Genomic DNA, 27,074 nt, shown 5'->3' with positions numbered 1-27,074 from the left:
TATTGTTTACCTGTTCATCGTTGCAACTGATCCCAGCACCCCTGCCGATAAGATACTGATCTATCCTGACGATAGGTCATTAATATTAACGGCTAGACAGCCCCTTTAAAAGCAAAAAAACAAAAAACAAAGTCGGTTTACTGCCTTGAACTAAAACTGTAGCTAAATTGTTAAAATCCATTAAAGGTCCTACAAAAAGTCTAGGTTTAGCCCCAGCCTTACACCCTCTCTTATGTCCTATTCTGAAAATATTCTCCTATGGATGCAAGCCCAGCAATGTCAGCACTGCGGCAGAAACCGAACAATGTGTATATTGGAAAGGCTTCTGTTTTGCATTCCGTTCTAGAATTCCATTATATTCCCTTATAACTATGTTATAACGGAACCTATAATGGAACTCAATAACGCCGAGGTGAACCCGGCCTTGCACTGTACACTACTTTTAGTTCTGCAGTGTTGACAGATTCCATTTAATCTTGAAGGTTCAGGTATTTTTTGATTATGACCCTGAGCAGAGAGAATTACTACAAAGTTCATCCCTCACTATGGAGCCTGGCATGTCCATGCACTACAACAGGCCAGTGATTTCTATGGACATTGTGTAATGCATCATTTTTCCTGCAGGGGCACTGCAGGGAAATTGAACAATCCCTGTCAGCTGGTTTCTGGCTGTCTCCATTTTATCACCAGGGGACCCTTTTGGCAAATAGGGGTTGCCTAGAATAGCTTGCATATAATTCAGATAAGCTTCTCTTGCAGAAGTGTTTGCCGCTGTTACTGTCTTGGCCAGGCCTAAAAGAAAACCTAAAATTGTCTCTTTATATAAGAACACAATCCTGTGATCCTTAACGTTAAATGAACTTTTCACAGGCCATACTCAAGAAGGCATCATTAAAGGAAATGTTTTCCTCCTGGCGTGAAAAGGCTTAATTTTTCATTAAAAGAGCAATGGCCAAGTCAATTCAGAATGTTATAAATGCCCTTAAAATCGGGAAGAAATTGAAATTTTAAACAAGTGCGCAGTCTAAGCCCAAGTGATTACAGAATGACCAGCTAGTGGTGAGGAATACCAACGCTGTATTATCCTGCAAGGCAGCAGCAGATAATGAACAGGTTAGCTGCTCAGCTCGCAGAGAGATGAGGACCTCATTTCATTCTAAGACTATATATTTCCTGCTTTTTATTTTTCTCTGGAGCCATATTACACAGCTCAGCAGCGACCTACCATCTGTCATTTCCGCTTCTTTTCTAATTTTTTTCAGCCACCACAGCATGGTATCAATCAAACGAAACCTCCTCAAAGGGTCTAAAGACCACAATGGCGACTTATTAATCAAGGCATATTCTCTATTATAGCTGCCATATTTTAGTGTAGGCTATATGTTTTGATATTAAAGGAACTAATCCTATTTCAAGGCCTTCCAATATGATTTATCTTCTTTCAAAATTAGAAGAAAAAAAAAAATCTAATCCTATTCCTAGACTATGTACAGATTCATCGTGTGCCAGGCTGCCACTTGGCACTTGCTGTCATTTGTATCTCAGAGCATTTCCATGTTACCAATGGAATAAAGAAAATTGAAGGTGTCCAGACATCAACTGTGTGTTTCTCCTGGACCAGGTTACAAACCGGGAAACTGAAGTTATTAACATATCTCCTTTTACATCGTAGTCATTTTATATATGCATAAAACATAATAACATGCCAATTCATACTCGGCAAATCAGGATAGCATACAACCACTTCATAGTTGGAAAATGCCACAAACGGCCACTACAATGGCTAGGAATTTACGAGTTATAAATGTCTACTTCAATATGGTCTTGTAACGGTCTTGTTTCCTGCAGTTAGCAGAAGAATGAATGACTATAAGCAGGTTTGACTTTTGGTAATAAATATATAAATATGACGTTCGAAATAGCCCGTCAGGTTTTATATAGTTTACATATACAGTGCCTTGCAAAAGTATTCACCTCCCTTGACTTTTTTCGTGTTTTGTTACATTAACCCCCCTGGCGGTAATCCCAAGTGTGGCTCGGGGTTAACTTTCACTGCCAGAAGCGGTAACCCCGAACCACACTTGAACTGCAAAACACAGACGCGGCCGGCACTTACATAGAGAAGTCCTCGGCTATTATCTTGCGGAGCTGCAGACCGGAAGTTCGCGTCCGCGCTCCGGAAATGCAGATGCGGACAGCACACTGTGTGCTGTCCACATCCATTTCTGCCCCATTGAAAATGAATGGGTCCGCACCAGTTCCGCATAATTGCAGAATGGGTGCGGACCATTCATACTGACATCTGAACCACAAAGGTCTTTACCTGTTCCCTGCGAGTCGGGCGGCGCATGAGGCAGAACTGGGAGGGAAATTCAAATCAATAAACTGAAATACAGTACACACACAAACAGTGATGGAGTGTAATCTGTGAGGGTTTGTCCCTAGGGATCATGCTCTAGTGCCCTGCCTGCCCTTTTACTGTCATTTCTGTCTGGAAATGTTTCGGCCATGGCATCCAAAAAGTGTCAATTGAGTGCAAAAGCAGTTTAGACCAGATTAATGACAGTGACTTAGAAGTACTCGCTGAGAGAGAGGGATTCATGGGGGAATTCCTTATCCGACACTGATCAGACAAGTGACAGTGACGAATCTGCATCTCAGTGATGTGCGAACCTGGTGCCCTATTTACTGTGGTACGGGGCAGGCAGCGCCCCCAAGATTCCCGTTTATTGGAACACCTAGTACCAAAGTAGACGTTGAGCACAACAACCTATTGGCACACCTACAATTATTTCTGATCCATGAGGCAATTGAAAAAATTGCTATGGAGAGAAACCGGTACAAAGAGCAACAATCCACTACTCTGTGTCACAAGTTTTCAAGAAGCAGAAAGTGAGAACCAGTGACCAAAGATGACATTTGGTAATTTATGGGCCTAATAATACTTCAGGGAGTAGTGGGAAAACCCCTGCAGAAATGGTATTGGACCACTAATAAACCACTTGCAACTCCATTTTTTGGCACCGTCATGTCAGAATACAGATTTTCCCTGATTATGATTTTTTTTTTTCACTTCACAAAAACGAAAGAAAATTTGGGAAATATGTCAAATGATTGTAAAGAATTTCCAACAGACCTATGTGCCAGAAAGAGACATCCGCATGGATGAAAGTCTAATGGCCAAAGAGGGACGGCTCAGCTGGATACAATACATTGCATCAAAGAGCACGATTTGGCATAAAATCCTGCAAATGGTTAACTGGCTACATTTGGAATTCAGTTATATACACTGGAAAAGACACAAAATTCAATCCAAAGTACAGCGACTATGGGATGTCATCATCTTCCGTCCTCACTCATTGAACCATTGCTAAATCAGGGCTATTGTGTAACAACCGACAACTTTATATATCTCCGACTTTATGAGTTTCTTCTACAAAACAAAACCGATGCCTATGGAACCGTTAGGGCTAACCGCAGTGACATGCCATCAATGTTTGTCAATAAGAAGCTGAAAACTGGAGAAATGGTTGCCTGGCAGAAAGTCAAGCTCATGGCACTGCGTTGGCATGACAAAAAAGATGTGTGCCTATTGAGTACTGTTCATAATACCTAGACTGTTACGGTACACACGAAAGGTGGGAAAGAAGTCATAAAGTAGTAATAGACTACAATAAAACCATGGGAGGTGTCGACAGAGCCGACCAAGCAATTACATTCTACCCAGCAATGCGGAAACAGCAAAAGTAGTACTACAAGATGATCTTCAGGCATCTTCTTGAGCAATGCTTGTGGAATGCCTACATTCTGCATAGAGAAAAGAGTGACAAGCCTTTGGTTCATTCTGAGTTAATTTGGAAAGTTGCTGAACCGATCTTTGTGAATCACCAAACACCATCAATGGCTGTGAATAGACCTGGACGTCGTACTGTTAATGTTGTCAACCCGGAACTCCTGACTGGTCGTCACTTCATGGACTACATCCCACCAACCGAAAAAAAGTCAGCACCTACAAGGATGTGCGTGGTTTGTTGCTCAAAGCGAGATGATAATGGAAAGAGAATTCGAAAGGAAACCAGGTTCCATTGTCCTGATTGTGACGTCTGACTTTGTGCAGTCCCATGTTTCAAAAATTTTCACACCCTGGAGGTTTATTGAACCAATATGCAGTGTCTATTATTACAGGGACTAGTGATGTTGCACCCTTGTTTGACAAATTGCAGTGTTTTTGATTTGATTACATTATTGAGTAAAATTATATATATATTTTTTTATTATTTATTGTATTATAACTTATGATTTTGTGTTTCAAACTTTATCATACCTGGAATGTCTACTAGACTTTTGTTTAGACAGATTTAAGTGAGTAATTCCTAAGAATTACAGGCCTACAATATAAAAAAATTTCTATGCAAAACAATGTACCGCTTTGGGTACAAAATTACTAATCAGACCGCCAGGGAGGTTAAAGCCGTAAGTTCAATGTTTTGTTAATCTGAATTTCATGTGATGGATCAGAACACAATAGTCTAAGTTGGTGAAGTGAAATGAGAAAAATATATAAATAAAACAATTGTTTAGAAATGGAAAACAGAAAATTGGCATGTACGTATGTATTCACCCCCTTTGTTAGGAAGCCCATAAAAAGCTCTGGTGCAACCAATTACCTTCAGAAGTCACATAATTAGTAAAATGATGTCCACCTGTGCGCAATCTAAGTGTCACGATCTGTCATTACATATACACACCTTTTTTGAAAGGCCCCAGAGGCTGCAACACCTAAGCAAGAGGCTAGGGTTGTTGCGGGTATCGAAATTTTTCGATACTGGGCTGCGCTGCTGCGCAGTCTAGTATCTCCGAACATGAGTGCGCTGCTGTCGGCGCACTCATGTTCTCTCAGCAGCACAGGGGAGAAGGAAGCAGTGTCTCCCTCCCCCTGTGCTGCTGCTGCCGCTGCCGACAATAAACTGAGAGAGGGGCGGAGGAGGGGCAGGCACACTGTACCACCAATGATGGGACTTTACCTGGGTCCGGACTTTAAGTAGAAGGCTACATAGAGCAACGCCCAGAGATGTCCCTGCACTTACTATTATTCCTGGGTGCCGCTCCGTTCGCCCGCTTTGCCCCATTACTGTCTCCTGCTCCATATGCTAATTACTATCGGAGCAATGGGGAGGAGACATCAGCTTCTCTAGTGGCCGTTCCTTCTCCCTGGCTGTAGCGCTGTCCAAAAAAATAAATAAAAAAAAGTTCAAAAAACACACCAAATTATTAAGTATAAATCACCCCCTTTCCCAATTTCACATATAAAATATATAAACAATAAATAAACATATCGCCACGTCAAAAAAGTCCAAAATATTAAAATATTTTAAAAAATCTATGCAGTGAATGCCGGAACAGAAAAAAAATGATAAAACTGCGCGATTCGCCATTTTTTTTAAAATGCGGAATGCTCGTGGCTTTTTTTGTTTATTTTTTTGCGCGGTATCGAATATCGCAATACTTTTTTATGGTATAGAAATTGAATCAAAAATTTGGTATCGCAACAACTCTACAAGAGGCATCACTAACCAAACACTGCCATGAAGACCAAGGAACTCTCCAAACAAGTAAGGGACAATGTTGTTGAGAAGTACAGGTCAGGGTTAGGTTATAAAAAAAAATATCCAAATCTTTGATGATCCTCAGGAGCACCATCAAATGTATCATAACCAAATGGAAAGAACATTATCTGTACATAGGACGACAATAAGCCATACGCTCCATAGAATTGGGCTTTATGGCAGAGTGGCCAGAAGAAAGCCATTACTTTCAACAAAAAACGAAAAGGCACATTGTGAGTTTGCAAAATGGCATGAGGGAGACAACTTAAATGTATGGAGGAAGGTGCTCTGGTCTGATGAGACTAAAATTTTACTTTTCGGCCATAAAAGAAAACACTGGCGCAAACCCAACACATCACATCACCCAAAGAACACCATCCCCACAGTGAAACATGGTAGTGGCAGCATCATGCTGGGGGGATGTTTGTCAGCAGCCGGGACTGGGAAAGTGGTCAGAGTTGAGGGGAAGATGGATGGTGCTAAATACAGGGATATTCTTGAGCAAAATCTGTACCACTCTGTGTGTGATTTGAGGCTAGGATGGAGGTTCACCTTCCAGCAGGACAATGCCCCAAACACACTGCTAAAGCAACACTTGAGTGGTTTTGGGGGAAACATGTAAATGTGTTGGTATGGCCTAGTCAAAGCACAGATCTCAATCCAATAGAAAATCTGTGGTCAGACTTAAAGATTGCTGTTCACAAGCACAAACCATCCAACTTAAAGTAGCTGGAGAAGTTTTGCAAGGAGGAATAGGCAAAAATCCCAGTGGTAAGATGTGGCAAGCTCATAGAGACCTGTCCAAAGTGATTGCTGCAATAGGTGGCTCTACAAAGTATTGACTTTAGGGGGGGGGGGGGTGAATAGTTATGCACATTGACTTTCTGTTATTTTGTCCTATTTGTTGTTTTCTCCCCAATTAAAAAAAAATAAAAAATCTGTGGGCATGTTCTGTAAATTAAATGATGCAAATCCTCAAACAATCCATGTTAATTCCAGGTTGTGAGGCACCAAAACACAAAAAAAGTCAAAGGGGGTGAATACTTTTGCAAGGCACTGTATATAGTCGAGGGTATAGGCTGCTCATGTGGCTGTGTGGTGGCAGCATGCTCATGGCAGGTGGTAGGGTTTCCTGAAAAGGTGGGTTTTCAGGTTACCCTTGAAGGTTTGGATGTTGGAGGAGAGCCTGGTGTGTTGAGGTAAAGAGTTCCAGAGTAGGGGAGAGGCATGTGAGAAATCTTCTAGTCTATTGTGTGAAGAACAGATGAGGGGAGAAGGTCCTGTGAGGATCTGAGATTACGTATGGGGACGTATCGAGAAAGCAGGTCAGAGATGTAAGGAGGGGATCAGGTTGTGGACAGACTTATATGTAGTTGTAAGTATTTTAAACTAAATTTGCTGGGCAATGGGGAGCCAGTGAAGAGACTGGCAGAGGGGAGAAGCAGAGAAGAAATGAGGGGCAGCAGAATTGAGAATAGATTGGAGAGGAGTGAGAGTGCTCGATGGGAGGCCACACAGGGGGAATGTGCAGTAGTCCAGGCAGGAGATGAGAGCATGCACTAGTATTTTAGTTGACTCAGGGGTGATTATCCAAGGGAAGGAAGATTTTAAGACTTCATGTTATGTCTCCCATTATCAGTCCGATAGTGGTATAGTGATTGCCACACATGATAGAGGTATTTTTGTTTTCAGAAAAAAAGGAACTATTCATTCTACATCTTGCAAACTGTTTACCTGCTCAGATGCTGCTATCAGTTCTGACCCTGCAATTTTCAAAAAACGTTTTCTCCCACACAAGGCTTTATTATTAAGGGAAATCTAAAAAAGATACAACATGTCACTAAGAACCCATACTATAAGGTTAATACATTATTTATTGGTCACCGAAAACACTGTAACAAAAAAAGGTTTATTTTGTAGAACCTAATAAAAACATGAAAGCATTATTATGTTATTTATAACACACAGTCAACACTGTAAAAGTAAATCCCAAAATGTTGAAATTTCTAGTTTTTTTTTTTACCACCCAAAAATGTATAAAAGTTATTTAATTCAATATACCTAACCCAGAATGGTTTCTATAAAAATTACAAATATTCCCGCAAAATTATGCCAGTGTCTCATGCAGAAGAATACTGCTGGAAGACGGAGGAGGGGGGATAGTGGAATTTTCCTAGTCCTTTAGGTTAAAATTAGTTACATCGCTAAGGGGTTAAAGGCTAAGTACACCTTTGGGGGCAAATTTTTGCTATTATTGCATTGTATTCATTTAGAGCTAAAAATCATTTTTAAAATTGGTCTTTAAATATGGAACCCTTTTCTCTGTACAGGGCTGAGCTGCTCTAATAAAAGGATTAGAATTTTCTCTCTGCTCTGTCAGCCAGCTAATCTGACGGGCTCCTTTATCTCTGTTCTCTGACATTATAAACACTCATTATAGCTCAGTTCTTACCTTACTCATAAGAATGTGGCTTAAGTAAATGTTTATGACCTCTTAGTAAATTACGGATAAAGGTGACTGGCACAAAGTGAAAGTACAATTCACACAGCTAGACAGACAGAACAGCTTAATATTTTTTTTAATAAAGACTAATTGAAAAAAATTTTTTTATCCCAAAATAAGTAAAAATGTAATCATAAAAAAATTAATTGCCTCCGAAGGTGTACATAGCCTGGGTTATCCGACAGTTTGTAATTGATGACCTATCCTCTGAATAGATCATCAGCATCTGATTGTTGGAGATCTGACGCCTGGGATCCCAGCTGATCAGCTGTTTTGAGAAAATCCTGATTACTGTTGTGGTTGTTGCGGTCTTCTCGCTGCTTACCCTAGGCCAGTGATGTCTCGTCCATCAGTCACATGGCCTATGCACAGCTAAGGCCCATTGAAATGAATAGTATGAGTATGGTTCATTAGTTACAGACAGTTGAATAACCCCTTTAAGGCACCTGAGTTGTACACCAACTATAATCATTTAAGACATCCATTCAAATTCTACAGTGAAATGGGTATTTTTTTCCAATTTTCTGTTTTGGGGTTAAAATACCATGACGTGTCTGTTTGGTAATAAAGTACTAAAGGAACACTCCAAGCAAAACTTATATGTAATTATGCCTAGCCTATTATTAGGCTTAGGGGCCAGTGCAAAAACAGAATTTATTAAAATATCTTTTAATAAAAATATCGACATGGAAAATAAAAAATAGCCACCAAAAATTATTTAGAAATTGAAAAAAAAAAAAACAGGATTTAAACTATAGATAATTTTCTCATTACTCATTCCCTTTAAATGCTGACAGCAGGTGAATAAGGGGGAGTAGGAAAATAAAAAACTGTGATATGGACTCCTTATCTGCAGGACTACTCATTTATAACAGCAGAAAATAGTCCAAAATCGTGGTAACTCAGCTCCCCTAGCTTAATTCCGTGAGGGGTATGGTGAGTTCATGTAAAATTTAATTTTTTGTCACAAGTTAGTGGAATATGAGACTTTGTAATAAAAAAAAATTAAAAATAAAATTTTCCGCTAACTTGTGCCAAAAATGTAATATTCTAGGGACTCGCCATGCCCCTCACGGAATACCTTGGGGTGTCTTCTTTCTAAAATGGGGTCACGTGTGGGGTATTTATACTGCCCTGGCATTTTAGGGGCCCTAAAGCGTGAGAAGTAGTTTGGAATCCAAATGCGTAGAAAATGCCCTGTGAAATCGTAAAGGTGCTCTTTGGAATTTGGGCCCCTTTGCGCACCTAGGCTGCAAAAAAGTGTCACACATGTGGTATCGCCGTATTCAGGAGAAGTTGGGGAATGTGTTTTGGGGTGTCATTTATCTCACCCAGCATGGGTATATGTAAAATGACACCCCAAAACACATTCCCCAACTTCTCCTGAATACGGCGATACCACATGTGACACTTTTTTGCAGCCTAGGTGCGCAAAGGGGCCCAAATTCCAATGAGTATCTTTACGATTTCACAGGGCATTTTCTATGCATTTGGATTCCAAACTACTTCTCACGCTTTAGGGCCCCTAAAATGCCAGGGCAGTATAAATACCCCACAAGTGACCCCATTTTGGAAATAAGACACCCCAAGGTATTCCGTGAGGGGCATGGCGAGTTCCTAGAATATTTATTTTTTGTCACAAGTTAGCGGAAAATGATTTATTAATTTTTTTTATTTTTTTTCTTACAAAGTCTCATATTCCACTAACTTGTGACAAAAAATAAATTTTTACATGAACTCACCATACCCCTCACGGAATACCTTGGGGTGTCTTCTTTCCAAAATGGGGTCACTTGTGGGGTATTTATACTGCCCTGGCATTTTAGGGGCCCTAAAGCGTGAGAAGAAGTCTGGAATATAAATGTCCAAAAATTTGTGCGCATTTGGATTCCGTGAGGGGTATGGTGAGTTCATGTGAGATTTTATTTTTTGTCACAAGTTAGTGGAATATGAGACTTTGTAAGAAAAAACAAAAAAAAATATCAATTTTGAACTCGCCATGCCCCTCAAAAGTGATCTTTATAGCGCCACAGCGATTTTACGGTGTTTTTGCAGTGATCAGAAAAAAAAATAATTCTGTCACTGCGGTGGGGCGGACTGAACGCAAGTGTGCGCACAAGAAAAGGCATTTTCTATATAGTTCTGGCAATGTGCGGATCCGCAAAATGCGGAAAGCACATTGCCTGTGTCTGTGTTTTGCGGATCCGCGGTGTTCGTGTTTTGCGGATCCGCAAAACACATACGGGTGTCTGAATGGAGCCTTACAGGGGGGTGATCAATGACAGGGGGGTGATCAATGACATGGGGGTGATCACCCCCCTGTCATTGATCACCCCCCTGTAAGGCTCCATTCAGACGTCCGTATGTGTTTTGCGGATCCGCAAAACACATACGGACGTATGAATGGAGCCTTACAGGGGGGTGATTAGGGAGTCTATATGGGGTGATCAGCGGTTAATAAGGGGTTAATAAGTGACAGGGGGGGTGTAGTGTAGTGTGGTGATTGGTGCTACTTACAGAGCTGCCTGTGTCCTCTGGTGGTCGATCTAAGCAAAAGGGACCACCAGAGGACCAGGTAGCAGGTATATCAGACGCTGTTAACAAAACATATATATACATATACCTTTCAGGGGTTAAAAAAATCGCATCTACAGCCTGCCAGCGAATGATCGCCGCTGGCAGGCTGTAGATCCACTAGTTTACCTCCCGATCCTTTGAACGCACGCTCCTGTGTGTGCGCGTTCACTGGAAATCTCGCGAGATGACGCGCCGATGCGTCAAGGAGGAACAAACCGCCCGCAGGACGCATCCCTGCGGTAGGCGGTCGGGAAGCCGTTTTAAGCACAGACCTAGTTCCTGTGTAATGTCATTATGATGCCCCCAGGATTAGGTGAAGACTGGCAGGGCATCTGGCAGCTCCTGTTAATGTATTCTTCCCCCCAAAAAAGGGGGGGGGGGGTCCTGGTTGCATTCTTCATTTCTCCAAGATTTGCCGATTTGCCAACTTCCTGTTATTTTGTCATATTATTGGGCAAAATTCCATGCAAGCTGATGGGACAACCCATTTGAGACTGCGTCTTCATTGAGTTTCTATATGCCTTTGAAAATACATAAATGGTTCCATTTTCTTTTCATTTCTCTTTATAATATAGTTTATATTTATTATAGATCGTAACGTAACAGCACAAGCTAATTGACGCCTTTTTTAAATTTTCATCACATTTGTACCCTTGCAAAATGAAATGTAAATAAATGTTTAAAAAAAAAAAGCTTCTTTATTCTAAAGCTCTAATTAGTCTTCAGTAGCTGAAATCAGTTTGCTTCCTGCTGCTCCGCTCTATGTGATGTTGCACATTACGCGTGTTACCCTGTTGCTTTTTGTCTTGTAAACAAGCTGGAGTGATTGACTTGAATAGTTTTTAAGAATTGTGTTGAGATGAAATTACAGGAAATTCACTGGGACTCTTTGGAGTATTCACTCCATCTGCTGAAGTAACTCCAAAGTTTTGTAAGCATCGAAAAGTGGAAATTAGAAATCAACATGGAGTGTCAATCCGGCTGCTCTGCGTGTCTCTAATCAAGGCTGCTTGAACAATGCGGTAAAATAAAGTACAAACGGATAGACTTGACGTACAAAATTTTACATTATAGACGATTGTAACGCACCTCAGGATTTCTTTAATACTAATCTGTAAAATAAAAGAATTCTACCTAATTGCCATTTAATTGTTTTAGGTGTCTTATACATTTGCTTGAAAAGGACGTTTTTGTAAGTCTATAATTTTGACCCTGCACAAATTCCTCAAATAATACAATTCCATACAGATTTGTTAAATGGGTTGTCCAAGTGTTTAATATTGAAGGCGTTCTCTCAGGATAGGTCATCAATATCTGATCGGCAGAGATCAGACTCCTGGCACCCAGTCGGGCTAAATGCTCCACTAAGTTTTCTCTTTTTCCATTGTGTGGGTAAAGTGAAGAAGAGTTTTCCAGTTGTGTATCCTCAGAATATGTCATCATTATCTGATCGGTAGGGGTCTGACAACTGGCACCCTGCCGATCATCTGTTTTGAAAAGGCCATGGTGCTCTGTGAGCTCTGCACCCTCGTCGCAGCTTACCAGATACTACACCCTCCATTGTATAGTGGATGTGCTTGGTATCACATCTAAGCTCCATTCACTTGAATGGGACTGAGCTGTGTCTAGTTCATGTGACCAGTGAATGTGACATCACTGGCCTAAAAGGAGGGGCACCACAATCAGCTGATCGGCGGAGGTGCCAGGAGTCTGACTCTCACCGATCAGACTTTGATGACCTATCCTGAGGATAGGCTATCTATATTAAACACCCAGAAAACCAATTTAATGGATTTGGATGATTCACTTATTGATCTCCATTCTGCACCAATTTATGGTGCACCTTGCTTAATCAGGTGCAAACACAATTTTGATGTTTGATATACATATATATATATAAATTATAATATCAATTTAATAACACTTTTTACGTTCACTTTATTGAAAACATTTTTTTCTTTTATGTGAAGTATAGTCACTGTTTTTTTTTTGTTTGTTTTTTTCTTTTAAGAGTTTTACTATTCAGTAAATTAAAGTAAAGTAAAATGTAATAGTCCAATCCCGAAGGGATGGGCTACAGTATATGGGAATGAAGGGGCTACAGTATAACAAGATGCCATCTCACTAATGGAAATGGATACCACATACATTTTTCTATATGACCAACATATCTCTCACTTTTCATAAACCTGTGTGTTTGATGGCAGGAAGTGCTCATTCTTATGCAGCATGAATTTCTGTTTTTGATATAGGTGTCTATAGCCTGCCAAATCCTAGAACTTGTTTGTGAGATTACATTGAGGTTTGCGGCAGCAGCCATATTCCCTGACAATCCCACCCCCACTGGACACAGAAGTATCCTGACAACCCTTTCCCTACTGGCAACAATATTGTCCCCTGGCAACACCTCTCCCACTGGCAAGAATATTGTCTACTGACAACCCCTCCCCCACTGGCAGCAGTATTGTCTCCTGACAACCCCTCCTCCACTGGCAGCAGTATTGTCCCCTGATGACCTCTCCCCACTACAGAATAGTGCTTTTTGCCTAAAAATAACCATCGGTATTAAAAAAAAAAAATTCGAATAAACCTCTCAAAATGTCAATAAAATGCGTACGTTTTTTACTGTAAAAAAAAACCAAGTATGTTTTTGTGGTAATTTTTAGCACATCTTTGGCATTATTCAACTCCTATAAAAAGTACATGGGGTAAAAACACCTGAAAATCTGCAGTTGCAAAAAATACTAACAACGCAATGCAAAAATGCCAGGAAAAAAATGTGGTAAAAAATTGATTTTTTTGAAAAAGCATGTGATTTTAATGCAAGTCGATCACTTGCAAAACGCAATGTGATGTGTCAAAAAATAAAAACGTTAAATGATCTGCAATGCAGATTTTAAAATCCTCAGCATGTCAGTCCCACACAGGGTATTTGCACATTATCTGTAAGGCCTAGTTCAGACTTCAGTGATTTGGTCAATGGTTTGATTACCAATTTTTTATCAGTGATTGTGAACTAAAACCAGGTGTGGGTCAAAAGGTGCGGAACGACAGCAAGCGTTCCTTCCCAACAATCTGCTGTTCGCTGGTGGAGGACACTGCTGCATTTACATGCAGTGATCTCCTCCAGAGTATGGGGAGGGGCGATCACTAATGCCACCTCAGACAGAATTGTTGTTTGCCGGCAGCAGATCTTGTTTACACAGCAAGATCTTCTGCCGGCAGATGTCAATGTTTGTGCACACACAAAAATCGGATTATCGGCGGTACATTTACACCACCATATAACGTGTGTTCCTATGATTATCATTACGGATTATGAGCTGAAGGCAGAAATGGAGTCTACACAGAGATAAGGCATAATAGAAAGATTTGCAGTTTCACCTATTCTGATTTATTACTCACTTGGTTTTGGCTCAGAATCACTGATCAAACACTGACTGTGTGAAAGCGGCCTTACTGTACAACATCACAAGACTTGCATTCCATTGCTATTACTCCAGATCACTTTACTTTGCAGCTCCTTTCCATCTGCTGGAAGGTTACCATTGTCAACATGGGATGTTTGCTCAGTGATTACTTAGAGTAGACTCATCCTCTCCCACCTGCTCTCGTTTCACCCCCTCGGAAGTAATTATCTTATCTCGGTTAACAGGCTCCAGATTTGAATTACAGTATGTCAATTATATTCTAATAAATTCTTAACTAGATAAGGCATATATTGACATGCTTTTTTTGGATAACATTTGTTTAGTATTGCATTCACTTTGTTGTGAAGTCATTAAGGGGTTAAAAGTGGTTGAAAATCAGGTATGTGCATGGAAAGGATACCTTAATGCAAAAAAAATGTTTTTTCTCCAGTAGTTTAGTAAGATGTGTGTGTATTGAATTTTCATGCATAAAGGTGTCCATAGCATTTAAAGGCTAGGTACACATTTAGAGGCATTTTTTGTTTATTTGGCAAAATATTGAGCCGTTCTGTCACAAAGGGTTAACTGTTTTTCTAACTGTGTAACTGGAACTTTCACATTGTGCCGGTCATCTAAATACCCTTATCTCTAAACTGCTAAGAGGTCATAAACACTTATTTAAGTCACATTCTCACAGTAAGATAAAAACTGAGCTATAATGAGTGTTTATAAGGTCAGAGAGCAGAGATAAGGAACCCGTCTGCTCCCCAGATGACGGAAAAGACAGAAAATTCACAGGCAGCTAGTGGAGCATGTCAGTTCCATACGCAAAAAAGGATTCCATAATTGTTAATAAACACCAATTGAAAAAAATTATTATTTGATCAAAATAAGTACAATGCTTTTTACCACCCAAAAAAGTGCAAAAAAGGAAAAAATACTAAATGTGAAGGAAGCTTAAGGACTGTATAGATGATTTTGCTCATGATTTTTTTTTGTTCAGTAAAAAATGCTTTTTAAACCACTAATGATTTTTTCCCATTGTGCCTGGCTTTTTTAAGTTTTTTTTTTTCTACCATTTTTTCCCCATATAGAGAAGATATATATATTATAAAAATACCAAAAGCTTAATTATGTTTGTATTAAAAAATAATGCTCAAGACCCAGAAATGCCAGTAGTAAAAAAAAAATGCTTGTGTATCCTGTGTTTCATATTTCCCATAGACCTTCAGCTAACATCTGGAGCTGGAATTTTTACTGAAAAAAAAAAAAAATACCAGACATCAAAGGTCCAAAAAAAAAGAAAAAAAAAGTCAAGAGCATTTTTCAGCATGATCAACCCTATTACACCAGGTATACTGCCTGATAGAGTTGATCATGCTAATTAAAATGATACTTTTCTTTTGTCTGTATGTTTAACAGCTGCAGAGAGATCTGCATTTTATCCTTATGCCAATAAGCATGTTGGAGAATCAGGGGGCATGGGTGAATCCTTGGAGCACTGCTTTTATGTGCTTTGCACACTCCTCCCTCCCTTTGATTGATAGGGCTACAAATCATCATACTGAAGACAGAGGCTGACATTATGATCATGCTAACATAGGCTCTTTGAAGATATAAGATCATTTGTGGTCCAACACCCAGCACCCCCACCAATCAGGAAAAGGGTTTAGAAAAATAAGAAAATAAAATATTTTCCCTCAGAGCAAACCCCCAAATCAGAACCCCCTTCTAAATCAGACCTCAGATCAGACCCCCCAAACCAGACCTCCATTTTTCATCAGACCTTAGATCAGACCCCAAAATTAGACCCCCCCAAGCTCCATTAGCATCACATTAGCCTCAGATCAGACCCCCTCTCCCCCCAGCCTCCATCAGCCTCAGATTGGTCCCCCATTCCTTCTCACTGTCCTCAACTTGAAGCGAAACTTGAATGGAGCGGTGATCATGAGTGTGCCCTGCCCTTCTGTTCAATGTCTGACATTGCTTGGTTTCAGAATTTGACTTTATTATAAAGTAGCATGCAGTACCATCATTTTTCTTTATTTTTTTAGAACCTCTTAAGTGAAAAAGTAGAACAGATGATGGAATGGAGCTCCCGGAGATCTGTCATCCGTATGAATGGTGACAAGTTTAGAAGATTTGTGAAGGCACCACCACGTAATTATTCTGTTATTGTGATGTTCACTGCCCTTCAACCTCAGAGACAATGTTCTGTGTGTAGGTGAGTAGATGCATTTCTAAGGAATATCCTGTGTGGAGATGAGTTACAGCTATATATAGTACACATACTGTATACATCGGCATGAAAAGGTTTGAACACCCCTGGTCAAAATTATTGTTACTGTGGAACAGTTAAGCAAGTTGAAGATGAAATAATCTCCAAAAGGCATAAAGTTAAAGTTGACACATTCCCTTTGTATTTTAAGCAAAAGCAAAAGTTTGGCACCCTGCATGGTTAGTACCTAGTAGCACTCCCTTTGGAATGTATCACAGCTTGTAAACCTTTTTGTAGCCAGCCAAGAGTCTCAATTCTTGTTTGAGGGATTTTCATAAATTTTTCAGTAATTGTGACCAGAGGTGCCCAAACGTTTGCATGCCACCGTTTATGTATGTCTGTTTGCATATATTATAAAATAGATATGCCCTTAATCTGCTGCCATTAGGCATAGACCCAGTAAGGGACATTTATGAAGACTCATATGCCCAGTATAATGACTTAAAGCCCTAAATGTTACTAATTGTGTTTTATGATTTACATGGTGCTGACCATAAAACACAGCTTTGTGCCTTGCCAGCAGTCATCTTTTACATAGTAACATAGTACATAAGGCCAAAAAAAAGACATCTGTCCACCCAGTTCGGCCTGTTATCCTGCAAGTTGATCCAGAGGAAGGCAATAAAAAACAACCTGTGAGGTAGAAGACAATTTTCCCCACTTAAGGGGAAAAATATTCCTTCCCGACTACAATCGGGCAATCAGAATAACTCTCTGGATCAATGACACCTCTCTAGTAGCTATAGCCTGTAATATTATTACACTCCAGAAATACATTCAGGCCCCTCTTGAACTTACCATCACCACCTCCTCAGGCAGAGAGTTTCATAGTCTCACTGCTCTTACCATAAAGAATCCTCTTCTATGTTTGTGTACAAACCTTCTTTCCTCCAGACGCAGAGGATGTCCCCTAGTCACAGTCACAGTCCTGGGGATAAATAGATGATGGCAGAGATCTCTGTACTGACCGCTGATATATTTATACATAGTTACAGTTGCAAGAAAAAGTATATGAACTCTTTGGATTGATATGGATTTCTGCACAAATTGGTCATAAAATGTGATCTGATCTTCATCTAAGTCACAACAATAGACAATCACAGTCTGCTTAAACTAATAACACACAAATAATTAAATGTTACCATGTTTTTATTGAACACACCATGTAAACGTTCACATTGCAGGTGGAAAAAGTATGTGAACCCCTAGACTAATGACATCTCAAAGAGCTAATTGGGGTATCATTCCAAAGGGTTCACATACTTTTTCTTGTAACTGTATTAGATCTCCGATAGTTGTCTTTTTTCTAAAGTGCATAACCCTAATTTTGATCTTTCAGGGTACTGTAGTCCACCCATTCCAGTTATTACTTTAGTTGCCCTCCTCTGAACCCTCTCTAGCTCTGCTATGTCTGCCTTGTTCACAGGAGCCCAGAACTGTACACAGTACTCAATGTGTGGTCTTACTAGTGATTTGTAAAGTGGTAGGTCTATGTTCTCATCACGGGCATCTATGCCCTTTTTGAAGCAACCCATTATCTTATTGTCCTTGGCAGCAGTTCATTAAAATTCCTAGGTCCTTTTCCATGTTAGTGTTACCCAGTGTTTTACCATTTAGTATGTACGGGTGACTTGCATTATTCCTTTCCATGTGCATAACCTTACATTTGTCAGTGTTAAACCTCATCTGCCACTTCTCTGCCCAAGCCTTCAATCTATCCAGAACTATCTGTAGCCGTATACTGTCCTTTTCCGTGTCAATTACTTTGCACAGTTTAGGGTCATCTGCAAAAATTTATATTTTACTCTACAAGATCATTAATAAATATATTGAAGAGAATAGGGCCCAATACTGACGCCTGAGGTACTCCACTAGTGACAGTGACCCAATCTAATTGTTTACCGTAAATAACTACCCTCTATTTTCTATCACTGAGCCCGTTACTTACCCACATACAGACATTTTCTCCCAGTCCAAGCATTCTCATTTTATATACTAACCTTTCATGCAATACAGCGTCAAATGCTTTGGAGAAGTCCAGATATATGACATTCATCGATTCACTGCTGTCAAGTCTAGAACTTACCTCCTCATAGAAACTGATTCAATTAATTTGACATGACCTATCCCTCGTGAAGCCATGCTGATATGGTGTTATTTGCTTATTTTCATTGACGTACTTAAGATAGCATCTCTTAGATAGCATCTCTTAGAAAACCTTCAAACAGTTTACCTACGACAGATGTTAAACTTACCAGCTTATAGCACCACATTTGCTATGCACCAAGTCTGTGGAACCCTCCCTGTCAGTATAGAGTCCTTATCAGAAATAAGGGTCTGGTAATGACATTACTTAATTCCCTTAGGATACGGGGGTGTATGCCATCTGTTCCTGGCGATTTTGTCTATTTTAATCTTTTTAAGACACCACTGTACTTCTTCCTTGATCAGACAGGGCACTTTTAATGTGGAATTTACTCTTACAGCCTGCATTTCATCTGACAGTTTATTTTCCTTAGTGAATACAGTGGAGAAAAAAATATTTATTAGCTTTGCTTTCTCCTCATCGCTCTCTGCAACTCCTCCCGATTACTCTGTAAAGGGCTGACAACTTCAGATTTATACTTTATACCATTTATATAATTGAAGAACATTTTAGGGTTTGTTTTGCTCTCTTTGGCAATTAATTGCTCGGTCTCTAGTTTGGCTGCTTTTATTAGTTTTTTTTCATATTCTATTTTTTTCTTATGGTTTTTCAGTGCTTCCTTACTACCCTCCTGTTTTAGTGATTGAATTGCTTTCTTTTTGTCATTTATTGCTTTCTTTACAGTTCTTTTTATCCACATTGTTTTTTTTTCTTGTTCCTTAACCTTTTATTCCCATAAGGTATGTACCTCTCACAATTAGATTTTAGGATGTTTTTAAAAATATCCCATTTTGTGGTTGTATTTTTATTTTTGAGGACTTTTTTTCCAGTTAGTTAGGCCTATAGCCTCTCTTAGTTGGCTAAATTTTGGTATTTTTGTTCCTCCCTGAAGAAACACTCTTTTTAATGACAATTGGAAGGTTATTACTTTATGGTCACTATTTCCCAGGTGTCACATGGTGATAGAATGATATAATATCGCCATGGTGCCTTACGAAATATTCCTCCCCTTGGTGGTTTTTCTGTTTTGTTGCATTACAACCTGGAAGTAAAATTGATTTTTAGTGGGTTTGTACTATTTGAATTTTTTACACAGCATAGCCACCACTTTGAAGGTGCAAAACAATTTTTCACTGACACAAACAATAATTAAGAAAAAAAAATAATAATATTTGAAATGTAATGTACATTGGTATTCACCTCCTGAAAGTCAGTACTTTGTGGAGCCACCTTTTGTTGCACTTACAGATGCAAGTCTCTATTAGCTTAGCACATCTACACACAGGGATTTATGTCCTTTCCTCTAGTCAAAATTTCTCTAACTCCTTCAAATAAGATGTGTTCTATTGGTGTACAGCAGTCTTCGAGTCATGTCACAGATTCTCATTTGGTTTGAAGTCTGAGTCTTGACTAGGCCATACACAATTAAATGTTTCCTCTTAACCCCTTTCTATACCTTGCCGTAAATATATGGCATGGTGATTATTACCTTGATGCACCATACAGTATTTTTACGGCATGGTATCGATACGATACCGGGATTTCCATTTTTTCGATACTGGGCTGCTGCGCAGTCTAGTATCACAGGACATGAGCGCGCTGCTGTCAGCGCACTCATGTTCCCTCAGCAGCACAGGGCAGAAGGAAGCAGTCACTCCCTCCCCCTGTGCTGCTGCTGCCGCTGCCACCAATGAACGGAGAGGGGGCGGGCGCACTGCGCCACCAATGATAGGACTTTTCGTACACAGAGCGGCGCCCAGAGATGTCCCAGCACTTACCATTATTCCTGGGCGGCGCTCCGTTCGCCCGCTGTGCCCCATTACTGTCTCCTCTCCTGCTCCATATGCTAATTACTATCGGAGCAATGGGGAGGAGACATCAGCTTCTCTAGTGTCTCCTTCCCATTGCTCCGATAGTAATTAGCATATGGAGCAGGAGAGGAGACCGTAATGGGGCACTGCGGGCGAACGGAGCGGCGCCCAGGAATAATGATAAGTTCTGGGACATCTCTGGGCGCCGCTCTGTGTAGCCTGATACTTAGTCTGGACTCATATAAAGAAGTATTTAAAACATAATACAGGAGGCGGGTGCCGGCAGCAGAATCGCATTGCCGGCACCCTGCCCCTGACGGAGCTGCGGTCAGTGGCAGTTAACCCCTAAGGTGCGGCACCTGAGGGGTTAACTGCCGCTGATCTGCCAGTACCCGCCACCTGTATTAAGGGGTAATTATCATTGGTAGCACAGTGCGCCCCCCCCCTCAACCCCCCACCCCATTAAATCATTGTCACAGTGCCCCCTCCCCCAGTATTAAAATCATTGGTGGCAGTGGCCACAGGGTCCTCTCACCTCCCCCTAATTGGTGGTGCTTAGGGGGAGGTGAGAGGACAGCTTCTGATCGGAGCACCAGCAGTGTAAGCCTGGGGCTCCGATCGGTTACAATAGCAGCCAGGACGCTACTGAAGCCCTGGCTGCCATGGTAACATCCCTGATGCTGTGTGCACAGAGCACAGAGCAGCAGGGACAGTGTGAGGTCCTATTCACCCTGATAGAGCTGAATAGGACAAGGGATGAAAAAAATCCCAGGTTCTGGCCCCTAAGGGGGGAAATAGTTATTAAATAAAAAGTGTAAATAAAAAGTTTAAAAAACCCACCAAAATATTAAGTATGAATCACCCCCTTTACCAATTTCACATATAAAATGTATAAACAATAAATAAACATATTACATATCGCCACGTCAGAAAAGTCCAAACTATTAAAATATAAAAAAAAATCTATGCGGTGAACGACAGAACAGAAAAAATAAATAAAAACTGTGCGATTCGGCATTTTTTTAAATGCAGAATGCAAGTTGCTTTTTTGGTTTATTTTTTCGCGTGGTATCGAATGGTATCGAGTATCGCAATACTTTTTTATGGTATCGAAACCGAATAAAAAATTTGGTATCGCAACAACTCTAGTGCACAGTCTGTAGCAACCATGGCGTCTAAGGGGTTTATAGTGGGAGAGGGCTTCCTTTCTGCCTAATTTGGCCCAAGTGACACTATTGCAGGGACTTGATTGTTGCCAAGGCCTTAAAAGTCCTTAGAGCCTGCCATGGACGCAAAGCTCTCAAGACGTGCCAGAGGCAGGGTCTGATTGGGCCAGGTATTTGTGCAAAACTGACATTACAATACACTGCAGTAGATGACTACTGCAGTATATTGTACCAGTGATAGGGTTTTGTATTTTGTATCCCCAAATGGGATCAAAAAATCATATCCACCCCAAAATGGTGCTAATAAAAACCCCAGCTTGTCCCGCAAAAAACAAACCCTCGCACAGCTCTGTTGACAGAAAAATAAAAAAGTTATGAGTTTTGGTTGTGGCGATGCAAAAAAATTATTATATTTTATAAAAAAGTTATTTTTGGATGAAAAAGTAGCAAAACATGAAATAAACTTATATAAATTTGCCATCTCCATATTTGTATCGACCCCCCCCCCCTCCCAGAATAAGGTTATCATATATCATATATACCGCATGGTGAACCCCATAAAATAAAAAAACAGAATTAAAATTTTTACCCATCTCATCTTCCCTAAAAATGACATTAAAAGGGATTAGAAAAATCTTATGTACCCCAAAATGGTACCACTAAAAACTTCAGCCAGTGCCTCAAAAACAAGCACCTGTACAACTTTGTTGACAGAAAAATAAAAATATTATGGAAGTTGATATATGGCGATACAAAATACAACTGATAAAATCACTTTTTTTATTAAAAAGAATAGTAAAACATGAAAAACTATATGGATCTGGCATCACCATAATTTTGTCCAGTGGCAGAACAAAGCTATATCATTTATAAATTGCAACAGATTGCCCCTCAAAATAACAACCCATCACAGTATGATTACATTTGGGGTATTTCCGCATTCCGGAACAATTGCATAATAAACGGATGCGTTTTCTCAGTTTAAGGCCTCATGCACACGACCGTGCTCTTTTTTGCGGTCCGCAAACCGTGGATCCGCAAAAAACGAAAGCCACCCGTGTGCCTTCCGCAATTTGCGGAACGGAACGGGCGGCCGTCAATATAATGCCTATTCTTGTCCGCAAAGCGCGGACAAGAATAGGACATGTTATATTTTTTTAGCGGGGCAACGGATGCGGACAGCACACTGAGTGCTGTCCGCATCTTTTGCGGCCCCATTGAAGTGAATGTGTCCGCATCCGAGCCGCCAAAACGACGGCTCGAATGCGGACCCAAACAACGGTCGTGTGCATTAAGCCTTACCCTTGCAAAAATTTAAGATTTGATGCCAATGCACTGTAGTACAACTGTGAGTACACCAAACACTTCACTGTAGCCCCAGATCACCCCCCTGCACCCCAATTAACCCTTTGATCACCTCTTTGATCGCCCCTGTCAATCACTAGTGAAAGGAAAAAAAGTGATCAGTGTAAACTGTCACTTTTTTTTTTTCACTAGTATTGGCTGTTAGGTTTTAGGGATAGTTTAGGCCCCTTGGTTAGGTAGTTTAGCGTGAGTTAGCGCCCAGCCCACCGCACCGCAGTCACTTATTCGCTGTTTAGCGTATCGCTAATCAGCATTTGTACTTTTATAGTATCTGTAAGTGATCAAAACTATATTATAGTATTAGTGTCACCTTAGCTCGCCCTCCACCCAAAACGCAGTGTTTGCCCGATCAGGCCTGATCGGTCGCCCACACGTGCGTTCACCCACGCCCACCCCACCGCAGTGACAAAAAATATATATTTTTTTGATCACTGCACATTCATTTTACACGCTCTGCGGCGATAAAAAAAATCAGTTTTGATATTTTTTATCAACCGCAGCGGCCTCCGGTACTTCGCTAGCCTCCCCTTTGTAAGACAGGCTTGCTTTTTTTCTTGGGTAGTCTCAGGGAATACCCCTAAATTTAGTAGTCCAAAATGTCAAACAGGGGGTATTCTTCTGAAGAGGCCTACAGGATTCTGACCCAGTCGGATGAGGAGTGGGAACCCTCATCTGACGAATCTAGCGGGTCAGAATATGAACCTGTGGAAAGCAGTGGCTCTCTGACCCAAAGTTCGGACGAGGAGGTTGAGGTCCCTGGAAGCACCAGGCGTACCCGGCCCGTGTCGCTAGACCACAGGTTACGCAGGATCCGCTTCAAGAGCACCAGAGTGGGGCTGTCGCTGCCGGATCACGTGGTGAGGCATACACCAGCAGCGCAGCCCTCCCTGGACCTAGTACCAGCACTGCCGTACAACATGGTGACGTGGCGAGCACCAGAAGGGCAGTTGAAGCTGGTACGGTGGCACGTGCACTAGTTCCCCCGTCGCAGCCACCGCACAGATAGGCCCGTAGAGCCCCTAGAGTCCCTGAGGTGCTGGCAAACCCTGATTGGCAGTCACCAACTTCAGCCGCACCATTAGTTCCCCCTTTCACCGCCCAGTCTGGAGTTCGGGTTGAGACGGCTCAAATCGGTTCGGCCCTGGTATTTTTTGAGCTGTTCTTGACTGCGGAGCTCTTAGACTTAGTCGTGGCAGAGACAAACCGGTATGCCACACAATTTATATCCGCCAACCCGGGAAGCTATTATGCCCAGCCTTTCCGGTGGAAACCAGTCTAAGTTTCCGAGCTTAAATTTTTTTTGGGCCTTCTCCTCAACATGGGTCTAACTAAAAAGCATAAATTGCGGTCATATTGGTCCACGAACCCGATTCATCACATGCCCATATTCTCTGCTGCTATGTCCAGGGCACGTTTTGAGACCATCCTGCGTTTCCTGCACTTTAGCGACAACACCACCTCCCGTCCCAGAGGCCACCCAGCTTTTGACCGGCTCCACAAAATTCGGCCCCTCATAGACCATTTCAACCAGAAATTTGCAGATTTGTATACCCCCGAGCAAAACATCTGCGTAGAAGAGTCCCTAATACATTTTACCGGGCGCCTTGGCTTCAAACAATACATCCCAAGCAAGCGTGCCCGGTATGGGGTCAAATTGTATAAGCTCTGTGAAAGGGCCACATGCTATACCCACAAATTTCGGATCTATGAGGGAAAAGATCAGACCCTGGAGCCGGTCGGTTGCCCTGACTACCTGGGGAGAAGTGGGAAGACAGTCTGGGACTTGGTGTCACCCTTATTCGGCAAGGGGTACCATCTTTATGTGGACAATTTCTACACAAGTGTGGCCCTCTTTAGGCATTTGTTTCTAGAACGGATTTGCGCCTGTGGCACCGCGCGAACTAGTCGCGTGGGCTTCCCCCAACGGCTTGTAACCACCCGTCTTGCAAGGGGGGAGAGGGCTGCCTTGTGTAACGAAGAACTGCTCGCGGTGAAATGGAGAGACAAGCGTGACGTTTACATGCTCTCCTCCATTCACGCAGACACGACAATCCAAATTGAGCGAGCAACCCGTGTCATTGAAAAGCCCCTCTGTGTCCACGACTATAATGCGCTCATGGGAGGGGTGGACTTCAATGACCAGATGTTGTCTCCGTATTTAGTTTCCCGCAGAACCAGACGCTGGTATAAGAAGGTGTCTGTATATTTAATTCAATTGGCGCTGTATAATAGTTTTGTTCTCTACAGTAAGGCTGGGAGAACACGATCCTTCCTCAAATTCCAGGAAGAGATCATCGAGAACCTCCTTTATCCAGGAGGTTCCGTGGCCCCATCCACCAGTGAAGTTAGCCGTCTACACGAGCGACATTTCCCCAGTGTCGTTCCTGGTACCTCAATCCAACCGTCACCCCGAAAAAGATGTCGTGTCTGTAGCAGGAGTGGAATAAGGCGTGACACCCGCTATTTCTGTCCTGACTGTCCTGACCACCCTGCCCTATGCTTTGGTGAGTGTTTCCGGAAGTACCACACACAGGTACACCTAGCATAGGGATTGCATCTCACAGGACAGGCACACAGGGCTATTAGGGCCCTTACACTCACAGCTGCTGCAAACCTCTCCTTTCACCTGGGATAAAGTGCATAACGTACTTCGCCACATCTTTGGGCGATTTGCGCTTTGCACATTGTCCCATGGGGAAGGAGAGGTTTGTTCTATAAAGGTAAAAAAAACTAAACAAAAAAAAAAATACCGGTAAGTAAAAAGGTTAATGTTCAGTTAAAAAAGTTAAAAAAAAGTTAAATATGTTCTGTTCAAAAGTTAATAAATTTATTGCGTTGCGGCCTGGTTTTTTCTTTTTTGTTTTGTTTTTTTTTACCTTCCAGGTGGACCAACCGATCGACTAGCTGCAGCACTGATGTGCATTCGGACAGAAGCATTGCGCTGCTGTCAGATTACACGCAAGTCGGTGTATGCGGCGCTGCAAGACGAGATTTCTCCTCTGCAGTAAAAGATACGTTTGCCGAGGCATATGAGCTGAGGAGGTGGCGGTGTTCATATACTTTGGCAAACACTTTGTATATATAAAAAAAAAATCCCGGCAATGATTTATTCATCCACATCGATTGATGTGAATGGAGAAATCTGGTTTGCCAGGGCATATGAGCTAAGTGGGTATGGATGTTAGGCGGAGCTCCTATGTCCTGGCAGACGCCTTTTTTTGGCAGAGATTTTTTCATCCACATTGATCGATGCGAATGAAGAAATCTGTGCCGTTCATTTTTTTCTTTCAGCCCAGAGGCTGAACGGAAAAAAAAAATCTTATTACCCGTATGCTCAATATAAGGAGAATAGCAGAAACTCCTAATGCTGGGCATACATGTAATGATTGCGGAGACCCTCAAATGCCAGGGCAGTACAAACACCCCACAAATAACACCATTTTGGAAAGAAGACACCCCAAGGTATTCGCTGAGGGGCATATTGAGTCCATGAAAGATTGAAATTTTTGTCCCAAGTTAGCGGAAAGGGAGACTTTGTGAGAAAAAAATCAAAAAAATCAATTTCCGCTAACTTGTGCCAAATTTTTTTTTTTTCTATGAACTCGCCATGCCCCTCATTGAATACCTTGGGGTGTCTTCTTTCCAAAATGGGGTCACATGTGGGGTATTTATACTGCCCTGGCATTTTAGGGGCCCCAAAGCGTGAGAAGAAGTCTGGTATCCAAATGTCTAAAAATGCCCTCCTAAAAGGAATTTGGGCCCCTTTGCCCACCTAGGCTGCAAAAAAGTGTCACACATGTGGTATCTCCGTATTCAGGAGAAGTTGTGGAATGTGTTTTGGGGTGTCATTTTACATATACCCATGCTGGGTGAGATAAATATCTTGGCAAAATACAACTTTTCCCATTTTTTTATACAAAGTTGGCATTTGACCAAGATATTTATCTCACCCAGCATGGGTATATGTAAAAAGACACCCCAAAACACATTCCCCAACTTCTCCTGAATACAGAGATACCAGATGTGTGACACTTTTTTGCAGCCTAGGTGGACAAAGGGGCCCATATTCCAAAGAGCACCTTTCGGATTTCACTGGTCATTTTTTACAGAATTTGATTTCAAACTCCTTACCACACATTTGGGCCCCTAGAATGCCAGGGCAGTATAACTACCCCACAAGTGACCCCATTTTGGAAAGAAGAGACCCCAAGG

General features: G+C 41.4%; 1 protein-coding gene across 2 annotated transcripts in view; it reads left to right on the top strand.

Moving 5' to 3' along the window:
• TUSC3 (tumor suppressor candidate 3) overlaps positions 1-27,074 on the top strand; it is a 357,616-nt gene that overhangs the window by 128,624 nt on the left and 201,918 nt on the right. For both annotated transcript variants that reach the window (XM_040418803.1, XM_040418804.1), the window contains exon 2: positions 16,151-16,320. In XM_040418803.1, coding sequence (XP_040274737.1) covers positions 16,151-16,320 — 170 coding nt within the window. The remainder of the gene's footprint in view (positions 1-16,150; positions 16,321-27,074) is intronic.

Source organism: Bufo bufo, chromosome 2, assembly GCF_905171765.1.
Source record: "Bufo bufo chromosome 2, aBufBuf1.1, whole genome shotgun sequence".
In the NCBI taxonomy this organism is placed as follows: domain Eukaryota; kingdom Metazoa; phylum Chordata; class Amphibia; order Anura; family Bufonidae; genus Bufo; species Bufo bufo.
Note: the sequence above shows the minus strand (reverse complement) of the source record. Positions and strands in the feature narration are given on the sequence as shown.